The sequence below is a fragment of the Macrosteles quadrilineatus genome, unplaced genomic scaffold, assembly GCF_028750875.1.
Source record: "Macrosteles quadrilineatus isolate MER2022 unplaced genomic scaffold, UCM_ALF_1.0 Scaffold_4__1_contigs__length_99947679, whole genome shotgun sequence".
Taxonomy (NCBI): Eukaryota; Metazoa; Arthropoda; class Insecta; order Hemiptera; family Cicadellidae; genus Macrosteles; species Macrosteles quadrilineatus.
Window position 1 is genome coordinate 83,324,586 of NW_026542597.1, and position 15,944 is coordinate 83,340,529.

At 35.5% G+C, this 15,944-nt stretch overlaps 1 protein-coding gene across 1 annotated transcript in view; it reads left to right on the top strand.

Moving 5' to 3' along the window:
- The window catches only part of LOC128992099 (diuretic hormone class 2-like), a 152,831-nt gene that overhangs the window by 87,175 nt on the left and 49,712 nt on the right, over nt 1-15,944 (top strand). The window contains exon 3 of the mRNA XM_054415508.1: nt 15,608-15,711. Coding sequence (XP_054271483.1) covers nt 15,608-15,711 — 104 coding nt within the window. The remainder of the gene's footprint in view (nt 1-15,607; nt 15,712-15,944) is intronic.

Here is a 15,944-nt window from a genome sequence, read left to right on the forward strand (position 1 = left end):
TTCATACAGTTGAACATTTGACCTTTGCTTTCAAAAGGTATTATGCCCAAACCGTAAAGCTATACTAAGTAAGATTATACGACTAGACATTGTTTTGTTGACGCATTAGACTATTATGTTAATTAATTGTTTTAGTTAGATTGTAAATAATCAATAACGGTTACTTGGTTGAAGCGACCATATACTTCATACATCTATATACTTAATACAATGAAGATTTTTAGATCAAAATCCTTTTTTCAGTCGTTTAACTGTACCGATTTTTACGATTATGGTGTCATTTTAATACTTAAGTGGAGGAACGAATAGCAACGAAAAGGTAATTTTCATTAGGGCTTTGCACCCTGCATCTAATTTATTTCTAGAATGCGCTTCTAAAGGTCCAGTTAGGGTAATGAACTTTTTATAACTTTTTAAATCGTAATTTAACAGTTGATCGTTCAGCTAAATATTTAACCTCAGTCAGATTGTTTATAAGACGAAACAGTTTATGAAAATGAATTCGGAATATGATAATTTTTTTAAATATTGTAACCTGATTAAGGTATGTGAAACTTTATTTATGGTGTACGAATCTAAAGTCAACGTATGTAATTTATTGCAAATTAGTAGCAGTCCTATTATTAACCTAATAACTGCCTTGAACAAAAATATTCATTGAAAAGTACAAGTATTGCATTGGATTCTTTTTAGTGTGGAATAAAGTGTTGAACTGCAAATTTCGACCTGGTCCTCTCGAGCCCCTCATATTAAATTACACATGCTTACTCATACGCTTAAATTGTGTATTTAATCACGACGAAAACGTGTTATTCAGCCCTTAAAAAAATAGTACTACACAACTCATACTACAAAAACAATTACTCCTATGAACAATTTACTATCACACAGAATCATCTGTTAATTCAACAGATTCTACATATGATCCAGGACTTAAATGGAATCAAGGCAAATCATTTGTGATCTAAAGGCAGGTAAAGTGGCTTTTATGTTCGTAATGGGAACGCGTTCTTATCATTTTCGTCATCTCGACTCCATTACGTCGACAATAGCGGAATTCACAGTAAGGTAGGCAGATCTTGAAACCCACATGACTCACTCTTGCATTGACTGATATTTCTTTTTGAAAATATACTATTTATACAAGTTGTTTGTATAAATTAATAATAATCATTCTGGTTATAACATTAACCATGTTTATTCAATTGATTACTCGATTAGTCCACGTCAAAAGTAAAGTGTTGATAGAAAAACTACCATAATAGTACGAATTTAAAAGAAATAATCAGAACCTCTAACGTTTTAGTGCTCGCCTGGTAATTAGGAAGTTTTCGGTTCGACCCTGAGAAAAATCGTAAACATTAATCTCAGAAATTTAAAAATCTCAGAAGTTCAAAAAAGTATCAAGGTTCTTGAACTGTTGTTGAATGTATTCGTCCGTAACTATTTTCATGTCGACTTCGTGGTCTAATATTTAGACAAATTTGGCTTAAGATGTGTTACGGTGTATGTTTCCAATATGATGGATCATAAACATAAACAAATGACGTAACTGGCCCGAATCTTGTACTAATGACATAAACATATTGTTCTTTCTGTCCCATGAAATAATAATTTGTTTAATTTCGGTCAAGTGGCGACATTTTTGATAACAGGCTTTTAAAAGTGACTGATTCTATCCAAACCGTTTCTAATGATCGTAGAATGGACACATGACTACTATATATACTTCGAATAGCACAAACTTCCTGTATGTCCAATACGAGAATTCGTTCTTAATTTGGATATCCCAATAGCAACTGATGTGTCAAAATCATAATTGTAATATTTCAATAACACAAAAACTAACCACTTTTGCAAATCGATATCTTTAATCAGTTAAAATAAATGTTTTCATCGAGAAAACTGGGTAATTGCAAAAGAAAATATTTTCTCGCTCGTATTCCTCCCTTGTGCTTTTATTTAATCCGGTGTAAGTAAAGTAAACAGAATACAAAGAACAAACACAATATCACGTGTGGGGTAGTGTAGCGACACGCATGTTGTGAGAGAGATAGATGTAGCGCGTTCCTTAAACTATAATTTCCTGTCACAAATAGGACAAAAATGTTTGATTCTTTACTTTACTTTTTAATTTTTTTAGAGTTATATATAACGGCATTCATGTTTTATGTGCCAAACTATTTTACTGAACTGTTAGTAACCGTATTATTTATTTAATATTTTTAAGTAAATAAAAAACAAGCAATTCAATATTGTGTTCGAAAACTACTACATTTTAATCATAACCTTTACAAACACACAATATTTGTAACAATTATTGAAAACACATACAACAATTTAAATACGTCTTTAATTAAATTTTTAAATACCTGTGTTAATATATCTCCTTTTAGGATATACTTGGTATCACTCCAAAATAAAACGATTAGTAAAATTCTTATCCCGAATTTTCAATATTTAAACTTTAATAAATATATACATATCAATCCGAAATATTTCTTAAAGTTTTCACCAAAACTTAAGTGGTGTCTGGTTCTTCAAATATATATAAGAAATTACAGAGCTCCTATTTGAATTATCTTGGTGTTAGCGAATTTCCCAAATAGGGAATAAGCTATTACCGTAGTACTCATGGTAAGACCTGGACCCGGGACCGATTTTTTTTTCGTTTTGAGGTCCCTAGAGGCCAAAAATAGCATCCGTTCAAATTCATATAAATATATATATATTTATATATATAGGCTATATGTGTGTCCGTTAGCGCGATAACTCGAGCAAAAATGATCCGATTTTGATGAAATTTGGTACAAACGTGTAAACCTACGTTTATTCGAACGAGTTCGCGAACCAGCATGATCGGACCATGGGAACGGGGGTTTATGGGGGCTTTTATGGGGTAAAATGGGTTTTTTCCATTTTTGACCCAAAAAACTTAAAGTTTTGCAATTTCTTTCCAAACTATTTTGTAGAGCTTAAAAAAACAAATAATTTAGTATATTGAAGCGTTATAATGCGCCTGATCGTTACGGAGAAAATTCAAAAAGTTTAAATTTAAAATTCCCATGTTATTCTTATAGAGGATAAGTAAACTGTTGTAGTTTGATTATTTATTGACATATTTTGCCCAAATTTGGAAAATGTTTTTATTTCTTACTAACTATTAACATTTTACATGAAAAAACACTTTAACCCTCCCTGTTGCAGCAAACCTAAGTATGTGTTAAACTGATTTGATTTAAATAGGGAATAAATGTGATATTTTTAAGGAGACATTTTAGTGTAAATCCAGTCAGGCAAATGGAAATTCGCTTAGTCTGCAGTTTTGCTGCGGCGGGGGTGTTTTTATTTTATCATTGCTTTTCACACAAAGCATAAAATAACTTACATAGTGTTAGTTTGATTAAAAGGAATCGGTTCCCACAAAATGTTAAGATCTTTTTGTTTGTCACTTTCAAACATTAATAGACCTATCTCCTTGGTTAAACTTATTTAAAAGTTAGAGTAATACCAAAAGATAGAAACTTGAAATCACACTCTATACACTAGATAGAAGTACACGTTCTTCAGCTTTAAGATTGATAAAACATAGAGGAGTATATTTAACCTAAAAATAGAACCTAACCTCATTTATTACACTCTTTAGCTGTCAATTCATTCTTCAATGTTACCCAACGAACTCACTAGCATACAAAACATACTACAATTGCAGCTTCTTATATGTTATTTTTTTAATGTCGACTACATTCTATCCAAAATAGTTAAATTACGATGCATCCCCACCTAAAATATATACTGCAGTTATAATACCATAGATTAAATGCTAAAGAGGAAATGTGCATGAAAACATAACTTTGCTGACCAAAAACACATACAAAACATTAAGTAGCTCACATTTGTTCTCTAGAGAGATCATGAGCTTAAGTGTAGTGTATTGGAGGACAGGGTCTTTTTGGGGAGCAGTAGGCCTATCCACTCATCTTAAAACTTTTAAATACTAGAACTAACAGTATTTTAATGGGGAATTTATTATTGCAATTTGTTTATTGACATTCTTCCACCTACAATATTTTAAAATTCTTTGACTAATTTATGTTAAGAATATTTTTAAAGAATTTTGAGTAACATTTCTGACCTGCCTTCTCATCCAAAGCAACTGTTGGTGAAACCCAAGGTAGACACAAGGTATATCTACGATATCCTATGCTACCATAAGGTCTTGTCCAGAATCAAATATTTCCCATCAGTGTGGTAGTTGCTAGTTTTCAGTTTACATAGTTATACCGTGTAGGTGGTGGGTGACATAGACCACCCTAATCATAGATGAGCCTCTAGGGGTTGTACGAGTGTTGACATTGATGTCACCTCCCTTAGGCTGAGGTTTGTCTTTGAGAAGGCTCCGAGACTAATATAATTGCTAATACATATGTGTAACAGGTTTAGTATTTGGGACAAATATTTTCGGTCATAATACTTCTCAAGTAATTCATTAAATTAATCACAAAATAAATTATATATTTGATGATTATTGTTTATTTCAAAATACCAGAACAACAATGATCAGAAAATTAATCTCTCGAGAGAACAATAATATTTTTAAATGCTCGCCTAATGATATGAAAAATTATATTTTTAACTAATTAGTTTGATCGATAAAATATATCCGATCTGTAATTAATTAAATCTAAAGGATGTAAAGTAATTCTGGGCCTAATAAAATTTTTAGGTTTTGGTATGTTCATTTATCAATTAATTATTTATTCGTTTGTTTACCTAATTATAATACTAATTGGATTGATTATTTAAGGCCAAATAAGGATTAAGAAGTATTTTTATCATATATTGCATTCATTATTTTAAGTTATTACTAACCGTTTAAACCCCGGTTTACATAGTACAGTATATTTCTTTGACCATATAAAAATATATATTTCATAGTCTTATAATAATTATAATCATGTATGAATAACACATACTCCTTCATACTTTGGATTAAACTATAAATAGTTATTTTTTCTCAGGGTCTAATTACATTCTATCCGGGCTTGAATATCTGTATAACATGATTTTGTGTCAGAAATATTACTTTTTACTTAATTCTGTACAGGTCTTCTGTTCACTGGCAAAACAATTTGTTTATTCCCAATAAGAGTTTACAAACCTTATTCAAACAAGTAGACACATTTTACAGTAGTTAAATAGTATATACTCGTAGTACAGTAATACTTTGGAGACCTTACAACTCAAAAACGTGACTTTTCTCAAGTTCAGTGTATTAAGCAATCTTCTATCCCTTGGTAGGAGATTCTAAACCAATCAAATGTTATTGGTTCAATCGTTGATTTGAATCAAAGCCCACTTTGTAATTTTCCCAGTAAATCCAGAAATTACTTTGAGTACTTGAATATAAATAATTGTATAACAGTAATATGTACAGCCAAAAGCAAACAATGAGGAAAATATAGCTATAAAAATTAAATATCTCCAGAAAATTTCATTAAATTTTATATTGACTAACAAATGGTAACCTTTAAATAAATTTGAATCTAATAGAATAAGAAAGGTATTTATGTATTTCTAAAATATTAAAAATATTCAATGATAATTTAATTAACTTTATGAACAGGGTTTTGATTTCATTTCAAGAAATATTTTCTTAATTTAATTTTAATATTTGTAAAGCTATTGTAAAAGCAGAAGACGATCCCATTGTCTGACTCTGTCTGGATCGTATTTCCCAAAGGCAGACCTTTGGGAGACGAGCTTTACCTTTAAACATTTATTAAATCTTACGTAGAGATAAACATGTATTATCATATCCAAAATATGTAAAATTGTTGTTAGGTTTATTTTATACTTATTATTTATTTACAGTATTTTTTGATGGTGATATTTTTCTTCAACCTTTATTGCACATTTAGTTTCTTTGCCAACGTTAGTGCGATATATATAAATTATATGGTCATATTACATAATACGGGTTTTCTGAATGTGATTTGTTTGTAAGTATTTTAAGATTTTGATATTTTTTATGATATTATCAAATAATAATTATGATAAATTTCAAAATAAAGTGTTACAAATACTAGTTTAAGAACCATTACAGTTGTTGCTGAGACACTTTCTGAGGAGGATGTATTTAAAATTTTAAAGTTTGCAAGGTTGGTTTAGGTGTTAATATTTAGATCCATATTTTATTGTAGCTAGCAAGCAACCAAAGAATAAAAATAAATGAAAATTCATAGAAAGAAATATTCTTATAAATTGGGTGTATCAAAACATATTTCATTAAACAAAGATTTTCCTCTTTTCGTTACATTATTCCATAATGTATAAATAATTACAGTAATTTATGTGATTTCCCGCTAAGTGTAAACCTACCGTTACCTTATGAGTGCGACTATTTTGTGGATGGAACCCGGGACTTTTGTCGTGAAGTTCCGGGTTCAAATCCTGCCAGTCACCTTTTACCAATGATAATTCCACGGTTTAAGGGCCCAGAGCCAGAGCCCACCATAAGGAAAATGAACTCTGAAGAACTCTTTTCATATTTTTTGTGTTTTTCCTGATTACATATTATAAAGTGGATGCTGCCACCTAGTTAAAAATTTATTGACAAAAGAATCGTACAATATAGCTTTATTTGTAGCCCTTTAGCGATAATCACGAATGTTAGTTGTGTAATATATAATTTCTGCTTAGTATTTCCCTATGTATAATATTATCTTACAGCAATAAACAATTCAGATTCTAAAACGCATCCACACACGTGTTAAACTCCAGTGATATTTTTCACATCACAAAACACTAACGTCCGCTCTTCGTTATTACCACCTCATGACCTTTAATGTTATTGTTTGAGTTTTCTCGCCACATTTAACTGTGCGATCTGCTTGCTACTCCTCTATTCTTTATTATTTGTTCATCGAATTTATTTGCTGTTATACAAAATGTTGGTCGATTTTCAAGTCGTAAAATGTATAATAGTTGAATACAGTTTTAACTATAACTTTTAGTTACGTCCTCTATCTTTTCCCTCGACAGATGCATATTTGTAACCTCAACATTAACTTATGTGAATATTCGGATTAAAATCTCTTAATGATACAATTGTATATTTCTTTAAAAAATCTCAATTAAAAAATTGATTGAATGTAAATAAAGTTTGATCAGTGATGCTTTTGATGTATAATTTTGTGTTCTTGAGCAATTGATTGTTAAAAGTCAATACTCAATTTAATATTATTACAGTAACTCATGTTTATTATAAGTTTTAAAATTGATTATTTAGAAGTTAATCACAACCAAGATTCGTTGTACTTTAGTTCTGTCCCTAAATTACTAAACCATAATTAATTATTCATATGTTTAATGTTTCTAAGATCTTACAAATGAAATTGTATAATAAAATGCAGTTATGAAGATTCAAATAAACTTGAGAAGACGATTTAAAGAACTTTAAGACGGTTTGTGTAAAATCATTGCCTGACCCGTACATAATTGATCCAAAATCAGTTTCAATACCTCTCGATATACTTAACGTTGTATAAGGGTATTTTTTTTTTATGATTACCTTTACACAAATCTCCTTAGTCATCAACTCGTCTCTCGTTTATAGTTTATTTTCTTTGCCCATAATCAACTAAAGCCAAAATTGCACTTGGGAAGTTATGAATAGAGAAAGCTAATATATGTAAATTGTTCTTACAATCGACTCAACCTTACTCATATCCACATTAATTATGTAGTATGTATTCATCATTAAATTGCTTTGGATTTTGATGAACATGTTAACAAGATTACTTCTGCTAACGTGGTTTACTAACAACCGAGATGTCGGAGATGGGGACATAGTGAACGATCCTCAACCCTTAAGAGATAAGGGACACAATCACCACTCCTTAACTCTTTTATTACGCTACAAAGTTATGTTACCGACATTCTACTTGTGATCCCATTAGGTTAAATTGGGTTTGGAAAGATTTTGTGCTTGAAAATATTTGTAAAAGATTACCATGTAAGGCTGTGTAACACACTAACGAACTTCGATATAATATTTTACGTTTCTTTTAGTGCACCAACATCTATTAATAATTCTTTCGTAAAATTTGAAACTTGTTGTTTGATATGATTCGTGTTTTATTTTGTTATTGTTTAGAGAGCACTGATGTTAAATAAATGCTTCTCTTTTATACTATGGTGGGCTTTAAGACCTTTGTTTGCTAATAGTTCCAGTGACAAGCTATTTTTTATAACTCAATCCGTAACATTAAGTACGATAAATTTACAAATAAGCTATGTAACTAGAAACAAACATGATAATGAAACTTGACAGTGGACAATTTAGGGTTGGTAATAAATTAATCAGGAAGGTGCCACACTTCGTTACTATCTAAATAATATTACATGCTGTATACTAACTATACTTCGATCACAATATTTATGCAGTTTTAGTGGAAGAAATCTATTTCCTCCACTTCATCCTTACCTTTAAAACAATAGCTCAACAGCTGTTTAACCAAAGTACAAAAAAAGGTGGTGGGGGAACTTCTCCTCAAACCGCCTAAATATTGTGGACTGAGTATAGTTATGTGGATAATATACTGTAACCAATTTGCTATCAATATTTGTAGGTGAATACAATAGCACTGGAATCTCTTTAAAATAAAAAATAAAATACGAGGTGATTTGTATCAAGTTTTGTACAAAAATTGACATTTTTAATTTACTCAACCTGCATTTTCATGTGAACCATAATGTTTTTGTAAATAAATAAATCTTTCTGGTCATAAAGTGTGTTAGACAAAACACAGTTGACATTTAGAAAAATTTAGTTGGATTTTATAGATCCAATGGATCTACAATAAACCACAAGGATGTCCACACAGGTATTGCTTTAAACGTTCACTATTTCATCAAACTCTGTGGGAAAACATATCCTTTTGAATGACATGTTGGATATGATATTATAAGATATTATTTGATGAACTAATCTTATCATTATGTATGTAGTTATGATACACACTATAATACTATAATATTATACACTAACAAATCAAGAAAGCAAAATTAAAAAATCAAGTATTGGCATATATTTTTAATGGGCTTAAATTTAATTTTTTTACATGGTTAACTCCTAAAATGGTTTCCTTCTTTGTGAACAGCTGAATTAAGTACAAACATCTGTTACTGCTATTTATATACCTATTTTTATGATAGTAAATACAAAGAGATATTGGTAAAGATGCAATATTATTTTGATAAATCGGGCTTATTTGCTTCAGCAAAATCAGCTGACTAATTTAGAAATCAGACCTCGACTCCAAACATTACAAAGCATTCTACAAGAACCATAACCTTTATATATCAAATTATTAATATTGCTAATTTGTTTTTTAAAACATTATCATAAAAATGGTACATCAATTAAACTAGTTTGATGATGTAATCACGTATAGTCTACGAGATGTAGCCTAGTTCGGCAACTAGAGAAGAGTAATTTCGAAAGGTGAGACAGTAATTAAACTTGTCTCCCTGTAGAGTACCTTTTCATGTCAACACCTTTAGATCTGACATGTCATAATCAAGGTCAAATGTCATCTTTGTTCGATTGATGTGCAACTTATCTCAACAAACATAGTTTTGAGTCTAATCGATGACGCTTAAGAAGCAGATAGATTAGATGGGAAATGTTTTCAATTTGTGACTGCCGGTGCCAATGTTTCCAATATTTCCAGTCGGGAAAGAATAAAGGTGGAAATAATGTATTCCTAGAGTTGGGTGGGAAGCTATCAGGGAAGTGAAAAAAATTCCTGCTGTCAGGGGAATGGAAAATAGAAATCTTCTACCGTGGGGGAATGGGAGTGACATATTTCATTTTTCGTGCAGAGAAGAACACTTTACCTGTGGTTAGAGAAGTGAAAATAATTCTTTCTTTGCGGGAAGGTAAGTGGGGAAGATATTTTACTTGTGGTTGGGAAAATGGGAACAATATTTTACCTGCGGTAAAGGAAGTGGTAAACATATTTTATATCCAGTTAGGGAAATAGGAACAATATTTACCTGCGGTTAGGGAAGTGGGGGAAATATTCTACTTTCGGTAAGAGCAGTGGGAAAAATGTTTTACCTGCTGTTAGGGAAATGGGAAGAACATTTTATCTGCGGTTAGGAAAGTAGAAATACTTCATTCCGTGCTGTCAATAAATTGGACACAAATTGTTTTTCTATTTGGGAATAAATTTTACCTACTGTGAGGAATGGGAAGAAAATTTTCCCTGCGGTGTTCACCGACAAATCGGATTTCAGCAAGCGGATCAGACGGAGTAAAACTCCCCGAGCGATTACTGCCTTTATATGTGGATTGTATCAATCAGACCAATTCTGGCCAACGCGGTGCTAGTGTTTAGTTTATATACTCCACTTCCTTCCTACGATTTTAATAATGCATCAGATGTTAAAATTTAAGAACTCTTATTATTACTGTGTGCATCAAACCACTATTCCAATGCTATTATAAGTACAAACATTAATGATCAACTGTTTCAACAATTTGTTTATGTAATTGATAACATTTTTTATCATTATTGGAGTGTTTTCCCTTGAGGCCTCATCAGATGTAGTCCTCAGCTCATCTGTAGTCCTGGTCCTGGTCGTTGTTTTGTCAATCAGTCAAGTTGGTAGTCCTACATTTACCTTGTACATGTTTCAGATGACGATGCCCTCATCAGCTGTAGTCCTCAGCTCATCTGTAGTCCTGGTCCTGGTCGTTGTTTTGTCAATCAGTCAAGTTGGTTGTCCTACATTTACCTTGTACATGTTTCAGATGACGATGCCCTCATCAGCTGTAGTCCTCAGCTCATCTGTAGTCCTGGTCCTGGTCGTTGTTTTGTCAATCAGTCAAGTTGGTAGTCCTACATTTACCTTGTACATGTTTCAGATGACGATGCCCTCATCAGCTGTAGTCCTCAGCTCATCTGTAGTCCTGGTCCTGGTCGTTGTTTTGTCAATCAGTCAAGTTGGTTGTCCTACATTTACCTTGTACATGTTTCAGATGACGATGCCCTCATCAGCTGTAGTCCTCAGCTCATCTGTAGTCCTGGTCCTGGTCGTTGTGTTGTCAATCAGTCAAGTTGGTTGTCCTACATTTACCTTGTACATGTTTCAGATGACGATGGCCTCATCAGCTGTAGTCCTCAGCTCATCTGTAGTCCTGGTCCTGGTCGTTGTTTTGTCAATCAGTCAAGTTGGTTGTCCTACATTTACCTTGTACATGTTTCAGATGACGATGCCCTCATCAGCTGTAGTCCTCAGCTCATCTGTAGTGCTGGTCCTGGTCGTTGTTTTGTCAATCAGTCAAGTTGGTAGTCCTACATTTACCTTGTACATGTTTCAGATGACGATGCCCTCATCAGATGTAGTCCTCAGCTCATCTGTAGTCCTGGTCCTGGTCGTTGTTTTGTCAATCAGTCAAGTTGGTAGTCCTACATTTACCTTGTACATGTTTCAGATGACGATGCCCTCATCAGCTGTAGTCCTCAGCTCATCTGTAGTCCTGGTCCTGGTCGTTGTTTTGTCAATCAGTCAAGTTGGTAGTCCTACATTTACCTTGTACATGTTTCAGATGACGATGCCCTCATCAGCTGTAGTCCTCAGCTCATCTGTAGTCCTGGTCCTGGTCGTTGTTTTGTCAATCAGTCAAGTTGGTAGTCCTACATTTACCTTGTACATGTTTCAGATGACGATGCCCTCATCAGCTGTAGTCCTCAGCTCATCTGTGTAGTCCTGGTCCTGGTCGTTGTTTTGTCAATCAGTCAAGTTGGTAGTCCTACATTTACCTTGTACATGTTTCAGATGACGATGCCCTCATCAGCTGTAGTCCTCAGCTCATCTGTAGTCCTGGTCCTGGTCGTTGTGTTGTCAATCAGTCAAGTTGGTAGTCCTACATTTACCTTGTACATGTTTCAGATGACGATGCCCTCATCAGCTGTAGTCCTCAGCTCATCTGTAGTCCTGGTCCTGGTCGTTGTTTTGTCAATCAGTCAAGTTGGTAGTCCTACATTTACCTTGTACATGTTTCAGATGACGATGCCCTCATCAGCTGTAGTCCTCAGCTCATCTGTAGTCCTGGTCCTGGTCGTTGTTTTGTCAATCAGTCAAGTTGGTAGTCCTACATTTACCTTGTACATGTTTCAGATGACGATGCCCTCATCAGCTGTAGTCCTCAGCTCATCTGTAGTCCTGGTCCTGGTCGTTGTTTTGTCAATCAGTCAAGTTGGTAGTCCTACATTTACCTTGAACATGTTTCAGATAACGATGCCCTCATCAGCTGTAGTCCTCAGCTCATCTGTAGTCCTGGTCCTGGTCGTTGTTTTGTCAATCAGTCAAGTTGGTAGTCCTACATTTACCTTGTACATGTTTCAGATGACGATGCCCTCATCAGCTGTAGTCCTCAGCTCATCTGTAGTCCTGGTCCTGGTCGTTGTTTTGTCAATCAGTCAAGTTGGTTGTCCTACATTTACCTTGTACATGTTTCAGATGACGATGCCCTCATCAGCTGTAGTCCTCAGCTCATCTGTAGTCCTGGTCCTGTTCGTTGTTTTGTCAATCAGTCAAGTTGGTAGTCCTACATTTACCTTGTACATGTTTCAGATGACGATGCCCTCATCAGCTGTAGTCCTCAGCTCATCTGTAGTCCTGGTCCTGGTCGTTGTTTTGTCAATCAGTCAAGTTGGTTGTCCTACATTTACCTTGTACATGTTTCAGATGACGATGCCCTCATCAGCTGTAGTCCTCAGCTCATCTGTAGTCCTGGTCCTGGTCGTTGTGTTGTCAATCAGTCAAGTTGGTTGTCCTACATTTACCTTGCACATGTTTCAGATGACGATGCCCTCATCAGCTGTAGTCCTCAGCTCATCTGTAGTCCTGGTCCTGGTCGTTGTTTTGTCAATCAGTCAAGTTGGTTGTCCTACATTTACCTTGTACATGTTTCAGATGACGATGCCCTCATCAGCTGTAGTCCTCAGCTCATCTGTAGTGCTGGTCCTGGTCGTTGTTTTGTCAATCAGTCAAGTTGGTAGTCCTACATTTACCTTGTACATGTTTCAGATGACGATGCCCTCATCAGATGTAGTCCTCAGCTCATCTGTAGTCCTGGTCCTGGTCGTTGTTTTGTCAATCAGTCAAGTTGGTAGTCCTACATTTACCTTGTACATGTTTCAGATGACGATGCCCTCATCAGCTGTAGTCCTCAGCTCATCTGTAGTCCTGGTCCTGGTCGTTGTTTTGTCAATCAGTCAAGTTGGTAGTCCTACATTTACCTTGTACATGTTTCAGATGACGATGCCCTCATCAGCTGTAGTCCTCAGCTCATCTGTAGTCCTGGTCCTGGTCGTTGTTTTGTCAATCAGTCAAGTTGGTAGTACTACATTTACCTTGTACATGTTTCAGATGACGATGCCCTCATCAGCTGTAGTCCTCAGCTCATCTGTAGTCCTGGTCCTGGTCGTTGTTTTGCCAATCAGTCAAGTTGCTAGTCCTACATTTACCTTGTACATGTTTCAGATGACGATGCCCTCATCAACTATAGTCCTCAGCTCATCTGTAGTGCTGGTCCTGGTCGTTGTTTTTCCAATCAGTCAAGTTGGTAGTCCTACATTTACCTTGTACATGTTTCAGATGACGATGCCCTCATCAACTATAGTCCTCAGCTCATCTGTAGTGCTGGTCCTGGTCGTTGTTTTGCCAATCAGTCAAGTTGGTAGTCCTACATTTACCTTGTACATGTTTCAGATGACGATGCCCTCATCAACTATAGTCCTCAGCTCATCTGTAGTGCTGGTCCTGGTCGTTGTTTTGTCAATCAGTCAAGTTGGTAGTCCTACATTTACCTTGTACATGTTTCAGATGACGATGCCCTCATCAGCTATAGTCCTCAGCTCATCTGTAGTGCTGGTCCTGGTCGTTGTTTTGTCAATCAGTCAAGTTGCTAGTCCTACATTTACCTTGTACATGTTTCAGATGACGATGCCCTCATCAGCTGTAGTCCTCAGCTCATCTGTAGTGCTGGTCCTGGTCGTTGTTTTGTCAGTCAAGTTGGTAGTCCTACATTTACCTTGTACATGTTTCAGATGACGATGCCCTCATCAGCTGTAGTCCTCAGCTCATCTGTAGTCCTGGTCCTGGTCGTTGTTTTGTCAATCAGTCAAGTTGGTTGTCCTACATTTACCTTGTACATGTTTCAGATGACAATGCCCTCATCAGCTGTAGTCCTCAGCTCATCTGTAGTCCTGGTCCTGGTCGTTGTTTTGTCAATCAGTCAAGTTGGTTGTCCTACATTTACCTTGTACATGTTTCAGATGACGATGCCCTCATCAGATGTAGTCCTCAGCTCATCTGTAGTCCTGGTCCTGGTCGTTGTTTTGTCAATCAGTCAAGTTGGTAGTCCTACATTTACCTTGTACATGTTTCAGATGACGATGCCCTCATCAGATGTAGTCCTCAGCTCATCTGTAGTCCTGGTCCTGGTCGTTGTTTTGTCAATCAGTCAAGTTGGTTGTCCTACATTTACCTTGTACATGTTTCAGATGACGATGCCCTCATCAGCTGTAGTCCTCAGCTCATATGTAGTCCTGGTCCTGGTCGTTGTGTTGTCAATCAGTCAAGTTGGTAGTCCTACATTTACCTTGTACATGTTTCAGATGACGATGCCCTCATCAGCTGTAGTCCTCAGCTCATCTGTAGTCCTGGTCCTGGTCGTTGTTTTGTCAATCAGTCAAGTTGGTAGTCCTACATTTACCTTGTACATGTTTCAGATGACGATGCCCTCATCAGCTGTAGTCCTCAGCTCATCTGTAGTCCTGGTCCTGGTCGTTGTGTTGTCAATCAGTCAAGTTGGTAGTCCTACATTTACCTTGTACATGTTTCAGATGACGATGCCCTCATCAGCTGTAGTCCTCAGCTCATCTGTAGTCCTGGTCCTAGTCGTTGTTTTGTCAATCAGTCAAGTTGGTTGTCCTACATTTACCTTGTACATGTTTCAGATGACGATGCCCTCATCAGATGTAGTCCTCAGCTCATCTGTAGTCCTGGTCCTGGTCGTTGTTTTGTCAATCAGTCAAGTTGGTTGTCCTACATTTACCTTGTACATGTTTCAGATGACGATGCCCTCATCAGCTGTAGTCCTCAGCTCATCTGTAGTCCTGGTCCTGGTCGTTGTTTTGTCAATCAGTCAAGTTGGTAGTCCTACATTTACCTTGTACATGTTTCAGATGATGATGCCCTCATCAGCTGTAGTCCTCAGCTCATCTGTAGTGCTGGTCCTGGTCGTTGTGTTGTCAATCAGTCAAGTTGGTAGTCCTACATTTACCTTGTACATGTTTCAGATGACGATGCCCTCATCAGCTGTAGTCCTCAGCTCATTTGTAGTCCTGGTCCTGGTCGTTGTTTTGTCAATCAGTCAAGTTGGTAGTCCTACATTACCTTGTACATGTTTCAGATGACGATGCCCTCATCAGCTGTAGTCCTCAGCTCATCTGTAGTCCTGGTCCTGGTCGTTGTTTTGTCAATCAGTCAAGTTGGTAGTCCTACATTTACCTTGTACATGTTTCAGATGACGATGCCCTCATCAGCTGTAGTCCTCAGCTCATCTGTAGTGCTGGTCCTGGTCGTTGTTTTGTCAATCAGTCACGTCACACAGTCCCTGCCCTACTCAGGGTAAGTAAATGTAGAGTAATATTTTGCCAAAGTGTTAGTTTAGTTCTGGTGGTAAGCAATAAAATTATTGTTGCACTCGAATAAGTGCACTGAAATCCCTCTAAAGTTTATATCTGTCCTACCTGAGAAACGATTAACTTTTAAATGTATAGTTTTTTGCCACCAATGAGGATATTTTTAACTGTTTTCCAACTATTCATAGTTAGCTAGGTACAATGCATTCCATCCCCATG